This window comes from Rhinolophus hipposideros (genome assembly GCF_964194185.1).
Source record: "Rhinolophus hipposideros genome assembly, chromosome: 10".
Lineage (NCBI taxonomy): Eukaryota > Metazoa > Chordata > Mammalia > Chiroptera > Rhinolophidae > Rhinolophus > Rhinolophus hipposideros.
This window is the reverse complement of record NC_138056.1, coordinates 42,099,863-42,119,861: the sequence shown is the minus strand read 5'-3', so window position 1 is coordinate 42,119,861 and position 19,999 is coordinate 42,099,863. Positions and strand designations below refer to the sequence as shown.

At 39.0% G+C, this 19,999-nt stretch overlaps 1 protein-coding gene across 3 annotated transcripts in view; it reads right to left on the bottom strand.

Annotated features, from left to right (window-relative positions):
- Positions 1–19,999, bottom strand: part of DENND5A (DENN domain containing 5A) — an 81,044-nt gene that overhangs the window by 36,452 nt on the left and 24,593 nt on the right. For 2 of the 3 annotated variants that reach the window (XM_081061990.1, XM_081061988.1), the window contains exons 2-6: positions 15,753–15,824; positions 14,860–14,969; positions 12,578–13,235; positions 7,774–7,961; positions 1,130–1,447 (exon numbers count right to left, since the gene is read on the bottom strand). In XM_081061990.1, the coding sequence (XP_080918116.1) occupies positions 1,130–1,447; positions 7,774–7,961; positions 12,578–13,235; positions 14,860–14,969; positions 15,753–15,824 (1,346 nt within the window). The remainder of the gene's footprint in view (positions 1–1,129; positions 1,448–7,773; positions 7,962–12,577; positions 13,236–14,859; positions 14,970–15,752; positions 15,825–19,999) is intronic. The other variant, XM_081061989.1, reaches the window with a different exon arrangement.

The following is a 19,999-nucleotide window of genomic DNA, read 5'->3' as shown; positions in this document are numbered from 1 at the left end:
ATCTGTCCCCTCCTACCCCCACAGTGGTCATTTACTTTGCAGCAAATGGAGAAACTAAAGAAGAAATAATGGGAAGGGGAAAAACAGAAAGGAATTCTGACATGGAGAAGAAATAAGTGTTTCATTTGCAGGTACTGGCTACTCAATGAAAGTGATTACTATGGGCAGAGAGAAATTCAGCAACAGGAAAAGGTGCCATTTATCTTAAGGGTCAGGGCAAGGAGGGAATCTGGAAGTCAGCGAGAAAATGAAAATGCAAAGCAACAAGGTCAGACTCTGGCTCTCCCTTCATCTCTTTGACTTTTTTCCCAATATCACTTTCCTTATCTTTCTCCCTAAGGTTTTTTCCTTACTCTGTCTTTTATAACCTTTTTAATCTCTCTAAATATTTCTCTGCTCCTCTATACCTGGCCATGTTTTTTTTTTCAATATCTGCTTTATAAGCAAAATAAAGAGGAAAATGAAACATTTCACACTTCAGTAAAAATCAGCCCAACAAAATGATTTCATCGACCCATTTTGCTTATGTGTAGTTTACAAAAGTAATTTAACAGTGAGAATGGGGGAGGGTGAAATGGGTAAAAAACTGCAGAAAGCTAATCGTCTAATCAAAGTCAGGAAATGGAAAGCTAAGTACATCCCTGGAAAGAACACAGGACTAGAATTCAAGAGGACCAGGTTCTAGCCTCAGCTCAGCCACTTCCTAGGCATTTAACGTTAGACAAAACACTCAGGCTCTCTAAGCCTTGGTTCCTTGAACTATCAAAACAGAGTTAACAATACCTGCTCTGTATGCTTTAGGTTGCTATGGAACTCACAGGGCAATGGGTCTGAAGGAGGTCTGAACACAGTTTACCAATACCATCCCTTCAAGTCACGCTGCTGTAGTGTTCAGACAAAATGAGAACACGCTCTCCATGATGCCCAAGTGAGAAGCTACCCAGACCGAATTCCAGATTTAGATTCAAGTAGCATTTACTTGGATAACGTATGGGAGCTGAATCTCCCACACAAGAGCTTTCTTTCACTGCTCACAAATATGCCTTGCCCTGAACTCAGTGCTCGCTCACCCCACACTTGAGCACAGCACCCCAGTACAAAACTGTCACAGACTCACACAGCATCTTACCTTCTCCAGGCTCACCCCAGTCCTCCTGACCAAGGCCTGCAGCCGGGCGATAGTTTCGTTCTCCTTGAGGAGCTCATAGGAATGCAAAGGGGAGCCTGCGAGGTTGCCATTGGTCTTGTCAGAGACCAGCTCGGAGGCGCGGAGCCTCTTCAGCTTGGAGGCGCTCTCGCTGCAGTGCAGGTTCCCCTCAGGTGGAATGCCAAATGCCATGAGAATCTCAGAGACTTCCTGGACAAACTCCAACTTGTTGGGAAACTGAGGCAAGTCCTCTGGAAGCTCAATGAAGTGGTTGTCAATGTCCACAAAGCAGAGGTTAGCCTGGCAGTCAAAACAGGGTGAGTGTGAACAACTCCAGAGTATTAAGGAAGAAGCTTCAGAAAGGGTAATGAACGAGACAGGAGAAAGAAGACATCTGAAATGGGCGCATAAGAAGTATGGTATAAAGAAGATGGGGCTCAGGAGATAGACCCGAGTTCCAGGCTTCCCCTCCCACTTTCTGGGTGTATGATCTTGGGAAAGTTACTTAACCTCTATTATTCTGTTTCCTCAGGTATAAAACGGAAATAAAGAGATAAAAACACTTATCTTAGTGGTAAGGATTATGTGATGATAGATGTTTAGCATCTAGCACAAAAGTCTCACATATATAATCATAAATGCTCATAAAATTATTTGTCGAATTCGTGAATTCTTAAGGCAGTAAAAAGAACACAAGGAGTCGGAAAGTCTAGGTTCCAGACCTGACTGTCACTATCTCCCTATATGACTCTGAGCATACCATTATCCCTTTCTGAGCTTCAGACCTGATTTGCAAGATTTGGTGGCTGGTCTTGATGATTTCTGTGCTTCCTTCTGGCTTTAAGATTGCTTCCCGATAGAGCAAGCACTCTCATACACTACTGGTAAGGTGGGTAATCTGAATTAACAAAGAACAATTTGACAATATCTTTCTATTCTTATTTTACAGACAAAACTGACACAGAGATGTTAAATAACTTGTACAAAGTTACACAGCTAGTTAGCAGAGCGGGGCTCTGAACTCAGCTGGCCTTACTTCAGTCATACCTTCAAGCTCTTAACCATCCACTATTCTCCTTAGTGTTCTTATACATTTCTTCTTCAATTTAACTTAAATATTTTATAGTTCCTGTCCCTGTTAGAATTTTCTTGCAGCTATAAATCAGAAAGGACTTTTTAAAAATATGTATCCTATACCCATGAACCTGTTCTTTCCAAGACAACTGACATTTCCTTCACTGCACTGCATTATTAAATGCTTAAGAGTTTGCCAGTTTCATTCACAAAACATAGGGATAATAACATTACCTATTTTCATAGGTCTGTTTTGAGGATTATGAGACAAATATCAAAGATTTAGCACAGTGCCAGACCCATAGTACGTAATAAATGTTAATTAATATTGTTATTATCACTGTGGAAATAAAACTTCTATAAATGGATGAACATATACAGTATTAGTAGATAGGAAGATTCCATAATAAAAAGATGCTAATGTTGGTATCATCAGATTTCTTAATCTTGCCACTGACACTGGGACGTTTAATTTACACTTCTCGGACTGCTAGTGAAGTAAAGAAATGTGTATGTTTTGTGCAATACCTTTCATGTCTTTAGCCCATTTTTCTATTGGGTTGTTTATCATCTTACTGATTTGTAGGATTTTTGTCATCTCCTAATGCTAACTATTTGTAAGTTATATGTGTTACACATATCGTCGCCTAGTTTTTATCTTTTCATTTTAAGACGTCTTTTTCTTAACTTAAAAAATCAAACTTATCAAGCTTTTATTTTATGGATAGTGTTTTCTGTATCTTGTTTACAAAGTCCCTACCCGGAGGTCAGAAAGGTATTTATATTTACTTCTAGAAGATTTATACTTTTGCTCTTGACATTTAATTTCTTAATCCACCCCAAGTTTATTTTGTTGTGGCGTGAGGTGGGGATCCTGTTTTACTCTTTTCCCCTAAGGACAAGCAATTTTTCCAGCTCCATTATTAAATAGTCCCTCCTCTGGCCGGGTGCCTCTGTTGTATAACAAAACGCTGGTCCACATTTGCTCAGTGCATAAATTACTCCGCCTACCAATCTATAACTAAAAAAGAGAACGTTCCCTTTCAAATACATCGTGATGAAAGGAGAACTGACTCTGGGTGGTGAACACACAATGGGACTTATAGATGAGGTAATACAGAATTGTACACCTGAAATCTATGTAAATTTACTAACAATTGTCACCCCAATAAGTTAAAAAAAAGAGAGAACTTTCCCATATCCACAATGCAAAGATTAGAAGAATTGCTTTATAAATTTCTCTTTCTAGAGTTCCTCATTAGATAACAACTTTAAACTCTGTCTAAGTTAAAGGATAGATAAATGTTTAACACCTAAAATGGGCTACTTGTTTATTTGTTTAAGACTTTAAAATTGTAAATGCTTTCACAGATCACGTCATTAAAAAAGATAGTAAAGACAGAATTAAATCATCTAGTCATGACGCTTACCTGCCTGCCTCATAAACCCTGTCTAGGAGCTAACAGAACAAAGCACTGTGACCCACTGGGGTACACAATGCAATCATTTACCCCATCAGTTCTCTCTTTAGATGAAAAAAAGCAGTTTGTGCAATAAGAAACATAGAGGCAGCTAAAAATAACTGCATCCACTCAACAATGCTTGGTTGGCTTTTCTCCCACTACTGTGAGCTAAATATAGACTGTCTAAAGAATTTTATGAACTCCAAAATGAATTTTATGAACTCCAAATGCTATATCCACATATCATAGATATACTCCTGGCTAGAGGTGGCTAGAGGAGAGAAAGCAGTTCAGGCGCATTCAGAGATGGCTAGATTAAGATAGGAGCCTCTGAGTAGACACCACTAGCCATTCTTTGCAGAACTGGGCTAAAAGAAGTAGGGTAAGAAGGCAAAGTGAAACAGAAGGCCATTCAATTACAGCTCATACAATAGCCTCATGCTGTTTCCTGACAGCACACCGAGGGCTCTGGCAAACAAAGCATCTTGCAAGCCAACCTCAAACTCCTCACGTACCCCTTTCCTCGACTGAGAAAAGACCATCTCCTGTAAAAAAGCTTAAGAAGTAGCCTGGAAGAGGCACTAAATCCAATTAATCAGCTTTCCTCAGTTAACCTCCTGCCTTGTTGGTTAAGACCATGGGAAGACTTAGCTGCTCTGAGGTAGTGACCACATAGATCCTCAAACTCCCCAGAAGTCTCCCAAATCTCTTCCTGCAGGAGGTCATGATGCCTGTTCCTAGCCCGAGGTTCCTAATACCAAATCACAGCCAGCCTCACCCCCTATTCTATCGCCATGTCATTCACTGAAGGGGAACCCAACACACAGATTACTGGGAAAAAGATAACTGAAGGAGTAACCTGAGAAAGGAGGGGCAAAAGTAGAAAAGAAAGGACTCAAGATAGAAAGAAGTAACACCCCCTTCTTTACTCTTCTATCCTCTGCTTGCTTTCCCTGAACAGCTGAGGACAAAGTACCTCTTTGCTGGCCTCAGACCGTGAATCCAGAAGAGAAGCACAGGACAAAAGACGCCTCACGAAGGCATCTCAGCACTCTCACTTGCCCAGGGCCAGCTGAGCTCATGTGTTGGTATAAAAAACAAAGGCCTTTTCACAGACTTGTGATGCCCTACGATGGGCATCTGATGAATTCTGATATAGAGGGAGTCAGGGAATGTACACTCTCCAGCCCTATGGATAAAGTCCCTTTTACAAATCAAGCCTGCCCCACCCCCACCCTGATTACGTACCCCCCAACCCCCTTGTACAGGCCCAGGTGAATTTCCCCATCCTGCCTCAAAGCTTCCTTCCAGCAGCACAAAGACACCACGGGATGTGCACCGTAATATTGAAAGTAGCTGTATCTGGGTAGTAAAATTTGAAGTAACTTTTACTTTATTCTTTATGCTTTTGTGCATTGTTAGAATGTTTTAACATAAACATGTACCATTTCTGAAATATCCCGAAGTTGTCATCACTCTCTATTCACTGTGTGCACATTTCCTGGTGATTTGCTCCTTGAGAAAGTCAGTTCTTTCCTCCTCAGCCGCAAGATTCCTATGGGAACTACACAGACTCAGACATCCCAGAGATTATCTGCTAAAAAAATCACCTCAGAAAATATCCAGCTATGTAACTGCCCCCACAGATATATGACCTTTAAAGGGACAGTCTGGATTAAGTGGGTCTCTGAAAACCCAGAACTATTTATTAAGTATAGACAGGTATTCTATAGTCCCACTGTCACCACTCCATCCCAAATAGACACAGGGAGAGGCAAAGGATGCAGCAAAGATGGAGAATATTACAAGAGTGGAAGCCTCAATACCCCACAACAGAGTAAACGTTTAGGTTCCTAAAACAAACCATGGTTTCTCAAACAATCCCACTACGAATGCTACTGATCTCCTAGCAGCTTCTTCATACACCCACATACGAGTACATGAAGCACACAAAGAATGATGCTGAGAGATCCCACAAAGAACAGAACTTGTCCCAAGTATCGAGCAAGCCAATGCCAAAGATGAAAATAAAACTATGAAAATAAAACTGGCTTCCTGCCCAGTGACCTATATATTAGATTATGCATGTAGCATGCATGCCTTTTGATTTTGCACCTTCAACCATTTTTTGTTGTTATTCTTAGTTTGACCTTACAAAATTATAATTAGGTTTACTAGGAAGAGGTGTCAATACTGATATGCATTTGTTTAGAGCAAACAACAAAACACTCCCCATTCTCTAATCTCTGGTATCTATTCTTCATGTATATTTATGGGTAGACAAATACCCAATACCCCAAGTCACTGGTTTTCTCAATTATTTACATCTTTTCTTCCTTAATTAATCTTATCCCATCCCAAATAGCACAAAGCTCTACAGAATCAATGAGCCAAAGGGGTGGAAATGAAAGAAGTTACAAAGACATTTTAATTCTAAAACGAAAGGAGAGAAAAAAGAGTAACGAGATGCTTTTGACTATAATTTAAATGTTACAGGTGTGATCTAATTATCACAGTTTCATCAAGCATGCTGCCCAGACGTGCCCAACAACACGAATTCAATTCATGAGAATGCTTTCTTCTTTGGAGGTCCCTTTACTCATATGCTTCAGTTACATCCAAAACACATCTCCCCCAAAAAATTCCAATTAGAGTCATGTTGACACCATTGCTTATATATTCCAAAGTCTTCTTCCCAGGCCTTTCTAATGACTAAGAAATGCAGAGTAGAAAGCCCTTCTCCCAGCTAGTTTCATACCAGCCACAAAATGACCTAAAAAGGTAGACCAGTTCTAGTGGTAATTCTAGGAAAACAAAACAATCTTATTCCTAATTATGCTTTAAACCTATTTAGAATGAAGTAGGAAATAAACATATAAATACGTATTTTTAATCAATTCTTCTGGTAGTTGAAACAATAGGAAAGAGGAGCAGGCCACCCTCACAGCAAGAGGAGAAGCATTCTCTCAAGGCCGGCCTATCTTTTTTTAAAAAATCTTTTTTTAGTTTTAGTTGTATAAAACAATGTAACAGACATTTATACCCCTCACAAAGTGATAAGTTCCCCAATCTACTACCCCTCTGACACTGAATATAGCTGTTATAACTCCTTAGACTCTATTCCCTATACTGTACTCCACCTCCCATAACTATATATATATATATATATACATATATATATATATATATATATATATATAAAATTATAGTTGACATTCAGTATTATTCTACTTCAGCCTCAGGTGTGCAGCACATTGGTCACGCATCTACACAGTCTATGACGTGATCCCCCTGATAAGTCCAGTGCCCAGCTGGTATCTTACAAGAGCTTTACAACATTGTTGATTATATTCCCATACTGTATTTCATATCCCCGTGGCTATATTATGACTACTAATTTGTACCTTCTAATCCCTTTATCTTTTCCCCATCCGCACCCCCCTCCCACCTAGCAAAAACTGAAGGCCTTCTTATACTGAACACAGAAAGCTTTTAAGGCTGACTGAGTACCACAAGAATCACTATGACCAGGTCAACTTTTATAGATCAACTGTGGCCTGTGGAAGAAAACCACTAATTTCTTAATACATGTCTGACTACTAGAATAGTTACAAAATTGTATTTTGTAGGATTTCCTTAAAATAAAGGAGGCAGAAGGTATGAAATAGAATACAATTTAACATGTATAATTAACTGTTAAAGTTCGGTATTGAGAACACAGGGATTCATGGTGCTATTCTTTTGCAAATGTTTCAAGTTTTCTATAATAAAAATACTTTCTAACAAATATATTTAAAAGTATGTAAAACAGTGTGTTTGAAAAACTGTATAAAAAAGGCAATTCACAACTGTATAAACACAGACATTACAGTGTATTATGTCAGGTGATAAAGATGACAAGTGTTTCTGGAATGATATAAACTGAGCTTAATGTTCATTGTTTTCACTTTTTTCCTGGAAAGCTATTAATGTTCCCCAAAGAAAAGAAAAGAAATTGGTGATACCACCCTGGGCACATCCCGAAGCCCTTCTGTCCCCACCCCATCCTAGACTGGACCAGAGGCATTAGCACTGCTCCACATCTCTCACCTCTTGAGGCAGCTCCAACTTTGACCGGTCATCCAGGCCATTGGAATGCAAGCCCATCAGGTATGGTACAGGAGCATCTAAGAAATGTAGGAGAGAAGCCGGGAGAATAGGGACATAGACATGCTGCCACTGGAAAGGAAACATGAGCGCTGTAATTGTCTCTGCCACACTCATCAGCCTCTGGTAATCTAGGTCAAAACAGAAAAACACACACCAACCAGTCAAAAACGAGGCACTTGCATCCCAAATAGTAAGTGAAAACCTTCAATATAATTTCACATTTAAAAAGGATCAGAATAAACTTAAGCAAAGGTAAGCACAGAGTGTGATTCCCTTGTGGGTGTCAGAGAGACAACCCAGAGACCTCAAGAGATCACAACTTGAAATATACCCCCCCCACAAAGGTCCCTGCTTGTAATGAAATTTAATATGAAAATATAGTAGAAATCATAAATAGCACCTTGCTCCATATACTAAACCAGAATGTTAAGTAGATTGTCTTAAGCAGAAAGCGATTGAGGAACTGGAATGAAAACAGTAGTCTGGGTCTCCATTCAGCATGGAAGTCCAAAGAGGCTCTTTTACACTCAGATACGTCTACATTCTATAAGGAGCTGATGTGAGCTTTGCCTTCAAGGTCAAGCCCAAAGAACCACCAAGCACACAGAAGCTGGTTTTCCACACTACCCAAGTCTGCCCTCCACCTGGCAACCTGTTTATGAAAATAAACAGTAAACTATGAAAGCAAAAAGAATTGTTTCTCTGAAAACAAAATTAAATGCTTTGAAAAGACTCAGTAATGCAAAGCCACTAAAAAATACTGTAAGTGAATTAGGCATACCAAAATACAGTGCAAAAAATTAGGGAAAATTACAAAATAATCTACCATTAGCCTCCACTCTGGTTCTTTTGCAGCGTTCTTGAGTTCTCACTCCATTAAAAAAAAAAGGTGTCTGGAAAACCTAGTGCCTGAATTATAGGTATTGTTTATGAAAAAAAAATGCAGACATCTGATTTGTGGACACCTAATCAAAGGAAATGCCCAAACCCTTCATCAAAAGATTGGTGACTTTACACTCAGATGTTTTAAGTTAAAATACAATGTTTAATGGATATATGTATCATTTTTAGGATTCTCAGCCTTAAATCACTTTTTCAATTATCCAGTTCACATGAGACAAAGAACTGCTCTACCTACAATTTAAAACAACCACTAAAAAAATATGATATTAAAAGAAACTATCTCCATGTGGATCAAAGAACAAATATTATCCAGTAGTAAACAAACTGGTCTACACAAATTTAAAAAAAAACACACAAAAAAAACACTGCTTAAAACTGCCAACTTAGTCACCCAAAGGGTTATACTTTTAGAGTTTTACAATTTTGCTTGCATTCCTTTTCCCTAACTCACACCTGTTTCCTATTCAGAAGGCAGGACAGGCAGTGGGCAACACCAACTGTGAGGGGTGACGGCATGTTTTTTGAGGGCCAGAGAGATTTTCATCCACATAGGCCTTTGAATCATAAGTAAAAACTATTTCAAGAAAACCAACCTGAATCCTTTAAAGTTCTCTTTTAATAACAGAGCACATAACCCACATCCAATAAAAGGCCACTCCATGTTAGTCTCAGCCATGCCCAACAATGGCCAGGAAATTTTTGGAAAAAGCTTTTTCTTGACTGTGCTGAATATAACCTTGGGTCCTGAGCTCAATTTGACTCTACACAAAACCTTTCTCAATTGCCTTCAAACCTCTTACAATTCTTATTATGGATACAATATCCCATATTCTGGGAAATAGAAGAAGGAGCGCTCATGGAAAAATGTCGCCGATCATATTTCTGGTTTTAATCCTCTTTTTCCCAACTCTAAACATCCCCGCTGCATTACAGGTGCCTAAATGCCACTGCACCTCCTAACCCCCTATCTGGTTTGGTTTCCTCCTCTCTGTTCTGTTCTGAACCAGTCTTCACTACTCACCTATGTCTCTGTTTCAAAGTATTTTTGCCAAGCTCCAGTCGAGAAACAGTAACTAAGAAAGCAGCACGACTTATCCAAGTCTATCCTTCACCCAGAGATAGAAGTCTGAAACTTCATATTTTAAACCAGAAGCTGCAAAGTGAAGCCAACAGATTCAGCCAACAGATGCTTTTTGTTTGGCCTACACTGTTTAATAAGAATGTCGTTGCCAATGTTTAAAAATCAGAGATTTAACATAAAAAATCTGGGTCCTTATGAAAAATTGGAAGATTAGCAACATTAGGCCAGCTTTCCCACAAGGAATTAACTGGAGCTAATTAGTGGCCGTCCACTTTAGACGGGGTTATGTGCTCTTCAAATCAAAGTAGTTTCCATTGCTTCACCTTTGAACTGCATCCAAAATCCAACCATTTCATACCATCACTGCTACCTCTGTTACCTTCACTGTCACAGCCAACATCATCTCTCACCTGGATTACTGCAAGGACCTCCTTCCTAACTGGACTCCTTGCTGTCCTCCATATCCCTTTGGATATAGCCTCTTAATACAGTAGCTAGAGTGTTCCTGTTAATAAGAGTAAGTCATTCATTCATTCAACAAACATTTGTTGAGCACCCATATATACCAGCTACTGCTCTAGTTTTTGGAATACATCAGTAAACAAAAGGCAAAACCCCTGCCCTCAGGGAGGTGAAACATCATTCCTTTGCCCGTGGACCAAATCTGGGACATTCTGAGCACCAAAATAAATAATTATAGTAATGTATAACCTACTGAATAAAATTAAAATCTACGAGCCCATACAATAAACTAAATAACAAAGAAATAAGAAAGATGGAATGTTCTTCCTTATAGCAAAATGCCAATTAATAAGTATAGAAAAATCACCATTTTGTAACCATCATGGTTATAACTGATTCAGACTAGAATCATCAATGCATGTTAAAGCCATTAGGCAAAACTTTGAGGAGGAACAGTAAGTATATTTGCAGAGTTTCAAAGCATCTCCCCATAAATTATTACAAGGGGAAAAAACACGACTTTCCAGTTAAGAAATTTGGCAACTATCATCTTACCCAAGTGATCACATTAACATTAGCAAAAAGGGACAAACTGACATCATGTGCCTCCTGTAATGATAAAAATAGACATTACATGTCTCCTCATATAATACACTGAGAGAATCACAACATAACTTCTGTGACACTCCAGCCAAAAATGTATAACTTGAAATCTAACCATGAGAAAACATCAGATAAACCCAAACTGAGGAACACTCTATAAAATACCTTGCCTGTACTCTTCAAAAATGTCAAGGTCATGAAAGACATAAGGAATTGACAACTAAAAGCAATGCATCTTATGGACTAGATCCTGGATCAGGAATAAAAACACAATGATCATAACAGACATTATTGGATAATGGTGAAACTTGAACATAGTATTGCATCAATGGTAAATTTCCTAAATTTGATAATCATACTATGGTTTTGTAAGAAAATGTCCTTGTTCTTTGTGAAAAGTTGAGGCAGTTAGAAATCAAGAGACATGGTGTCTACAATGACTCTCAATGGTTCAGTTATTTTCACACACATACAGAGACAGAGAATGATAAACAAATGTGGCCAAATGTTAACAATTGGTGAATTGTTCTTCAAAGAGTTCTTTGAATACTTCTTGAAACTCTTTCATAAGCTGGATATTATTTCAAAATAAAAAGTCAAAAAACTTAAAACCTCCAATGACTATGCATCTCAGAGTAACAAAGTCCTTACAATGGCCTACAGGACTGTACAATGTGGCCTCCTGTTAAGTCCCTAATACCATCTGCTACTAAACTGCTGTCTTGCTCAGTTCCATCCCCCCAGCTTCCTTACTGTTCTTGAACAAAGCAAGCACGTTCTTGTCTTAGAAACTTTGCTTCCTGTCTCCTTTGCCTGGAATACTTTTCCTACAGATACTGACGTGGGTCACAAAGAGAAGCCTAATCTCTGTATTAAAAATTGGAACTTCCCTTCCCCAAATACCTTTGTGTCTCCTGTTTTATTTTTCTCCATAGACCTTATTACCACCTTACATATTATAAATTTTATGTATTTATTTTATCACTTCTCTTTCCTCACTAAAATATAAGTTCAATTAGAGGAAGGATTTTTCCCTGTTTTGTCCACCACTGTATCTCTAGCCCCTGGAACAATGCCTGGCCCACAGTAGGCTCTCAATAAGTATATACTGAATGAATGAGTTTTACGTTACTTGTCTGGCTCATTTAAAAAAATATGTTTCCTTCTGACCTACTTTATTCTTTTGCTCACATCTGCTGCTCACATTCACTTAATTTCTCATTTATAAAAACAATTCAGTTGTAACAAATAAACAGAAAGAAGTAACACATCCTCATTTTCTCAAATACATTTTTTCAAATATATAAAGGTTCATCACTTAAGAATCCTCAATTTTACTGTCAGGCTGCAGAAGAGGCAGGAATAACTCTGCAGAATGATACAGCAGCACAGATGGAAAGTCAGAATCCTGTGACCATCACCTCCTGGTCCCGTTTACAACATCAATCAGAAGGGACACTGGGAGGCATGTTCCCCTCCCAGACTGAAGTGCCCAGCAAAAGGCTACGATGAAAGCCAATAAGAAATGGTACCCCTCTCATGTTCCATTGGTTTTCCATCCACCACGTACCTGCAAAAGATCTAGGTTTTGCTCAAACTGTAAAGCCCTTGCGCTTTACAGTCAGCCCCACTGTATCTGATATGGAAAGAAGGGAGGCCCTGCCAGGGAGGGAGCGCTAGTAAGCACCGACTTACGCTGCGAGTAGAGCAGGATTTGAAACTCCAGAAGAGCACAGGTAAAAAGCTGAAACACATTCTCCACCCCAAGCAGTTCAAAGACCTCTTTGACAGGAAAGTCAAATAGGGGAAGTTCATTGGTACTTGGTCTCTGGCAGATTATTGGCCCATAGACTCCGGAAAACTTCAAGGACCGGCCGGGCGGTGGGAGTGGCACCTCGTAGAGGACGTTGTAGATGTAGCTCTCAAGGGGCAGCGGAGGGGGCTGAGGTGAAGTGACCGCCTGGTGAAGCTGCTCCAGCACACTCCGACACGCTTTCATGAAGGACATGGGCGTGATGAGGCAGATGCACTTGGAGACATAGAGCGTGTCCCGGCTAATGTCGTAGGAGTTGAAGCGCTGCAGCTTGGTCCCAGGAGTGCCTTCCCCATCCTCCATGCCACTGTGGTCTCGGCCCTCCACAGGGAGAGCACGTAGGACATCATACTCAGCGTTATGCATGTGGTAGAGTGTCTGCATGGCACTGCAGATCTGCTTGCTAGTCACTTCCTCATAAAATGTGAGGGCAAACCCAAATGTCCGGGAGCCATCCTCCCTTGTGATAATAAAGGCATGGAACTGGGGCTCCCTGGGATCGGCCTGGGTCTTAAATGCCAGCCCTTTGGGCATGCATAGCTGTAAAAGACAAGGAAACAAGTGGTGAGAATACTCACTGCTGCCCCTTTTCAGAACACCACTGCTCTTTATTTGTTTACAGAACATCTATTGTGCGGAATGTTTGGGATATCAACATCAACACAGCAAAATATGTGCCCTAAAGATCTCCCATCCTAGACACACAGCACATAAAATGACGATGCAGTTCCCAGGGCTATACAGAAGTAAATACAAAGTACTAGGGGAACGAAAAACAGACAACTCAGAAAAGGCTTCACAGATGAGGTTATGTTCACCAGGTAGACAAGGGAAAGAAGGGCATTTGAAGGACAGAAAGAAAATGCACAAAGATAAGGAGATAAAGAAAGCTTGAAGAATTTAGGTAAGTGGTAGAGCATGACAGCATGTATTGAGAGATGGTGCTAGAAATATATCTAAAAATCAGATACATGCAACTTTGTATCTAAAAATAAAGTTTTAGACTCTATAAACTCATAAAATTTGTCATCAATAAAACCACTGTTCATAGAAAAAAAAAAGCGTGGTCATTTCATTCAAAGCAAGGAGATGACATAATCAGGATAAAGATGTACTTTTTCCCCTTTAACTCAGGTGAGTTACATACAGAAAGTTGGACAGCTAATTAAACTGACCTGAATCAATCAGTCGCCGTTTGTGTTTTACACAAACCTGGACATACAAGTGAACTACCAGTAGGTGTGCTAACAAGTGCAAGGACCTATGTTATGTTATATCCACTAGACCTGAACTTGACTTCCCAAAGTCGGGCTGTTTCTAGAATATAGGATGTTAAAATGAAATAAACACTGGACGAAGCATCAAAAAACTTGAGACTCTCTAAGACTCAGTTCTCTCTTCTGTGAAATAAAGATAATATGTTATAATAGTTTACTCTGCCTACTTCACGGGATTAGTACATGCATCAAACAAGATCATCCTCTAAAAACTATAAAAAGCTATTAAAAATTAATAAAAAGTGGTACAAAGATGTGGCTAAGAGCCGAGCTCTGGAACCAGAATAAAGTGTTCAAACTCCAGCTCAACTGCTTCTTAGCCATGTGACCTTGAACACATTACTTAACCTCTTTGGATCTTAGTTTCCTCATTTGTAAAATATATATGTCTGTGTCTGTATGTATATTTATTTAATATTATCTACATAAGGAGTATTGTGAGGATTAAACGAGTGAATTCATGTAAAATGCTTATCACCGTGCCTAGCGTAAGGTGAACGAATAATCAATAAAGGTTAGATTTTTCATAGTAGTATTTTTCTACATATCCTATCTAAAATTACGATGAAACAAAAATACTAATTTCTGCCACATCACTCAGATACATACAACGCAGACTGAGAGAAAACTGCTTTAAACCTCACTTTTCACGTAAACTCAATGCTATAAGTAACCAATAGCTCAGTACCACAAAAACAAGTTCACTAACCCATTACTATGTATTTGTCTGACACAACGGAAACATACTGTGACTTTTAGTATTGATGCACATATTCCGAATTATTTGTTACAGTGATCAAAATGCAGAATCATGAACAATATGCACACAACCCCTTTTTTAAAAATTTACTCTGTAAATTCTCATGTTTGTAGTTACAAATACTAACCATTCCCACTGCATCTTGGTCAAAGGGATTCCATTCTACATTCTCAGGATATCGTGCAAGGACCTTAGACTTGAATGTTCGTCTCAATGGTGTCTGCTCAAAATTTTCTCCTGCAAGAAAAAGAATGAAGTAAATCACCTTCACGAAGTCCCTTGAAATCACAGGGTTTTGAATGTCTGAGCTTGGTATTCCAGCAATGCACAGAAATGAAGGCCAAGCAAGGTGCAGAAATGCCAACTGTCTAAGAACAGGAAAGGCATTAAAGTTATTAGGTAAGTAGGGAGGCTGAAAAGTGTAGCATGGTTAATACAGGACACCACCAGGTATCGCTCTTTTCATTAACATGAAAATGATTACTACAAACCCAATGGTTAATCTTCTTGGGAGAGAGGGGAGAAAGCACAAGGAATGATAAAGGATTATACTCATCTTTTTTTTTTTCCTGAAAGCAACATTTAGGTTGCTTAAAGACAACTGGTAACAGCATAGAAGCATAAATGATTTTAAATTCAGAATCAAGTGTGCATTCCTATGATCTCTGAAAAAATCCAAAGGGACTAAAAGATTCAAGAACAGCAAGAAAGCAGATTTCAGGGTAAATCTAAAAAGCTATTTTGCCAATTCAAATCATTTGAAATTTCTGAAATTCTCCTTTGTTTTCCCCTTCCTTCCTCCTAAAAATATTAGAACATACTGAAATAAAAGCATTAAAGTGAAAAGAGGAAGAACCAAAGAACCTACCACCTAGAAGGATACAAATGCGAAAAATCTACAAGTCAAAGAAGGTACAAGAAAGTTGGAAGGTCAAAGGGTACAAAATGCCATTGAAGAGACATATATATGTAAGAGCCACTAGAAAGCTTTGGATATTCTCAATTTTGTTTTGTTTTTACCTTCAGTTGTACTGGAAATGAAAGAGCTGGCACCGTCCCTGGCTTTAGAAGCCTGTATGTACTGGCATAATGCTATATGACAAATGAAATAACAGAGTATTACAATAAAGCAGTATGATTCAAACTTTTTGACCATGACTCCACTATGAAACAAATTTTTCATCATGAAGCAATAAACACACAATATGTACTCATATATATAAAATTACCCAAAACAAAAATTTCACAAAATAATACTTACCCTTACTACGAGACGCTCTCTCATAATTTTTACTCTATACCATTAAAACCAAATATGCTAATTGCAGACCTACTAATGGTCACAATTCAGTTTGAAAAGCATTACAATACAGTACAATGAGATGACGACCTCAACAGGTATCAAATTACTAGAAAGTCACTAGTGCTTTGTCCAACAGTATGCTGCCCCAAGTACTGCTTTTCCAAAGGGGTTACAGAGTGGGGGACAAATTAAATGTTCCTAAATATGTCAAGCAAATAAATTTAGCAGTAGTCATAGAAAAATATGTAGGAAACATGATCAAGGACAATCCAATTGAATTCTATAATAGGTATATAGAATTGAATTCTACGATAGGTAAATAGGTAACTGTGTAATCATGTTATACACGGGCCTTAAGTACTGGGGGGGACGGAGATGAATCAGATGAAGCCTGTCCTCAAGGCCCTTACTGTCAAATGTACAGGAAAAAGAACATACACAAATAGCCATTTCACAGGAAAGTTATTATCAGGGAGGTTCCAGATCTTGTCTATTTGGTCTAACCATTCAGAGCAACTTGTACAGGGTCCTGTTCATGCGCTCCAGTTGACAGAATAAATTCTGTGCCAACTAGTTTTTCTAAGTTGGTTTGAAACCCAAAAGGGCTGGTGATTACTAAGGAAGATGTATTCTTCACAACACAGAATTTGGGTGAACCTAAAATCAGATAGTTCTTCCCTCTAAATCATCCCAGAGGCATCGCAAAAGTGTCTTAAAAAGATTCGGTAATAATTCTAAGGCACCTGTTCCAGAAACTAATAACAATTCCAGTCCGAAAGTTACTGCTTTTGTAACTAAAACCTTCACTTCCATTTTCTCTCAGGTTTTGCCTGTCACCATCAGAGGCCCACTAATTCATAATTTTCAACTTATGACAAGATGCAACCTACTTTCTGTTGGTAAAGCAAGTACCACAATTTCAATTCCTCTCATTTCCTGATCCCTTCTTCAAAACTGATTTTTCTGAAACTCTTTTCCAGCAAATTTCAACTCTCAAAATACGTTTGGTAAATCTTCCCTGAAGAAGACTGGCAAAATCAGCAGGCGGCTGGCACCAGCGGTAGCTCAAAGGTCTACAGCTATGCAGAGCTGGTATCAGAGTCTGCAGTCACACCTGCCAGAGCCCATCCATGCACTTACAGTACAAAGTAATGAAACAGCAAGCAGACGACATAATGATCTTAGTCTATAGTCTGAGATTCTGAGAATGTATTTTTAAACTGTATTCAGTTCTAAGAAAAGATAAGGATTTCTTCCTGTTAAGCTTCTTTTGTCAGTTTGCATATTTCTCCATTACTAGACTAGAAAATCCCCTCAGTAAACACCACGAAATATGTGAATATACAGTAAGTCCTCACTTAACATCATCAACAGGTTCTTGGAAATTGGACTTTAAGCAAAAAGACATATAACAAAACCAATTTTACCACAGGCTAATTGATACAAACTAGAGTTAAGTTCCTATGGTATATTCCTGGTCACAAAAACATCACCAAACTTCTAAATAAAGACCCAAAACATTTCTAATATTAAACATTGAAACAAATGTGAGCTACACAACATTTAAGAAAGATTAAAAAACAAGTGATATAATTCTTTTCCAAGCAGCTTATTCTGGTTCAGGGTCACTGGTGGCTGGAGTGGGCCGTATCTCACATCAGGCAGGACCCACTGTGGACAGGACCCTTCCATACAGGGCACATCACACCCACACCCACGCCCACTGGGATATTGTAAACACACAAATTCACCGAACATGCACATGTTTGGGATGTGGGAAGAAACTGAAGTGCCCAGAGAAAACCCCTGCAGACACGGAAAGAACGTGCCATGTCTTTTTGCCAACTCCACAAAAGTCCCAAATCAATTTTTTCCTCATCAGTGTTATAACAAAACGACATTGAACAAAATGACGTTATTCGAGGGCAGGCTGTATACGGGAATGTGGGCAGTTACCACCGTCCCATATAAAAGCCTTTGAAGATATTTTCCTAAGATGGCTACGGGTGCCCCCTAGACGTGCTGAGCACTGGAAGGACAGAGCAGGGAGGTGGGGCCAGCGAGAGGACGCCCTGAGGGGCTGATCTGGGGTGTGGACAGAGGGGCGGGAGGCGGAGGCGCAGGCAGAAGCCGTCTTCAGACCGTCCTCCCCATCACCACCTCTCCACCTCCCAGACTTCTTGTTAAAGCATCAGGCTCTGAGTAAAGGCCCCCCCCAGACGGTGCCATCTTAGACAAAGTCCTCTGTGTAACAGACCGACCAGCAGCAGGAGCACAGCAGTTTCACTGGGGGGGGAAAAGGGATGTACAAAGAAGAGTTATGAGGGCCCTGAGAACAAATTGTGTGCATTACAGCAACCCTATAAAGTATCAGAAAAATAACAGAGGGAAGAGATTCACATACCTAAGTTTTTTAATTAAAAAACAGTTCAAATTGTCATCATTTACTGAGGGCTGAGTTTTGAGAATCAGTGGAGACTTGATGCCGCAGGAACACCTACATGGACCCACCTCCTGAAACCTATACTTGTGTCACAGGCTGATCCTCAATCATTCAGACCTTTGAAAATTCAAACAATATTAGGAATATGACATCACAACCACAACTGTCCTAGAAACAACAACTAATTATTTGCCCAACACATACAGAGTACACAAACGTCAGCAGGTCTGGACCTCAGAACTAAGGCCCGTTTCTAACAACTACTGAAAAAATGAGTCAACTAGGTGTTGGTCTACCTTTGTGAATCTGCCACCATGAAAATACAGATAAATCACAGCAGATTTTTTTTAAAGCCAGCATGCCTCACTTACAAGGACTTCTAATAGATTCTCTGGTTGCTTGTTCTGCTTTGACCAAGCCAGAAACAAACTAGTATTTGTATTGCTATTAGCCTATTGGTTCTAGTTTGATTCGAATAACTCTAAGTGAGGGAAGCTTATGCTGAGACGCTTCAAAGGAACCCCTAAACTCTCTGAAATGATTTACAAAATTTTGTATAAAGATATGTGCATTTTTCTGGGGAGAGAAGATAATTTTCATCAGAGTCTCAAAGGGTCCCGTGACCCAAAAAGGTTGGAAACCACAGTTCCACATGTTTCTTCTAATTTGGGCAGGAAACATTTTGACCACTTCAGATTAACCTACATGAGCAGGTTTTCATACAGTCTAAAATAAAATACATGTGCTACTAAATAACTGTTTTCTAGGTTGATGCTAACCCCAACTAGGACATTATTTTCTCAATTTCTATCTTAAGAATCATATATTGACTGGATGCAAAATTTTCTCCCTTTAAACATACACATGTTTAATTTTCTCCCTTTAAAAATACACATTTTAAAAAAAGAAAAGAAAAAAATCATATCCTCAAAACTTCTATCTGAAGTAATCTGAAAGGTCATCAGAAAATGTTGACCCAAATCTCAAAGTTGCACATTTACAGCAAATGTACTACATTTGTGAGAAACAATGACAATTTGAAATGACAGAGCAGATATGATAGGCATGTCCCAAACAGCTACCTGAAAAAGACCCAATACAGTCAAATCTCAACCTGGTTTATATTGAACTATACAAAGCTTCTCCAGAGCATGTTAGCTTAGATTCAAGCAACATAAAAGTAACCATGATTTCCTACGAAACTGTTTATGAGACACATCTGTTATACCTATATCTTAAACTAAATATACCAAATAAAAGGGGTATTTCAATTTCTAATCCTATCAGTAATCAGAGTTGAGATACACTTAAGGAGCTTTACATAAATTTGAAGTTTTAAAAAAAGAACTACAGGCATATTTATATCTGGCCTCTTAGAAGAAATGGGGAGGATAACATATTTATCTGTGAAACTACCTCTGAAACAATCTGACTTTGTCAACAAAATAATTTTTACTAGTATGATGGGGGTTTTGCTTCCAGTCATGGCAAAGTAGCTCCGACAAGACCAACTCTCTTTCA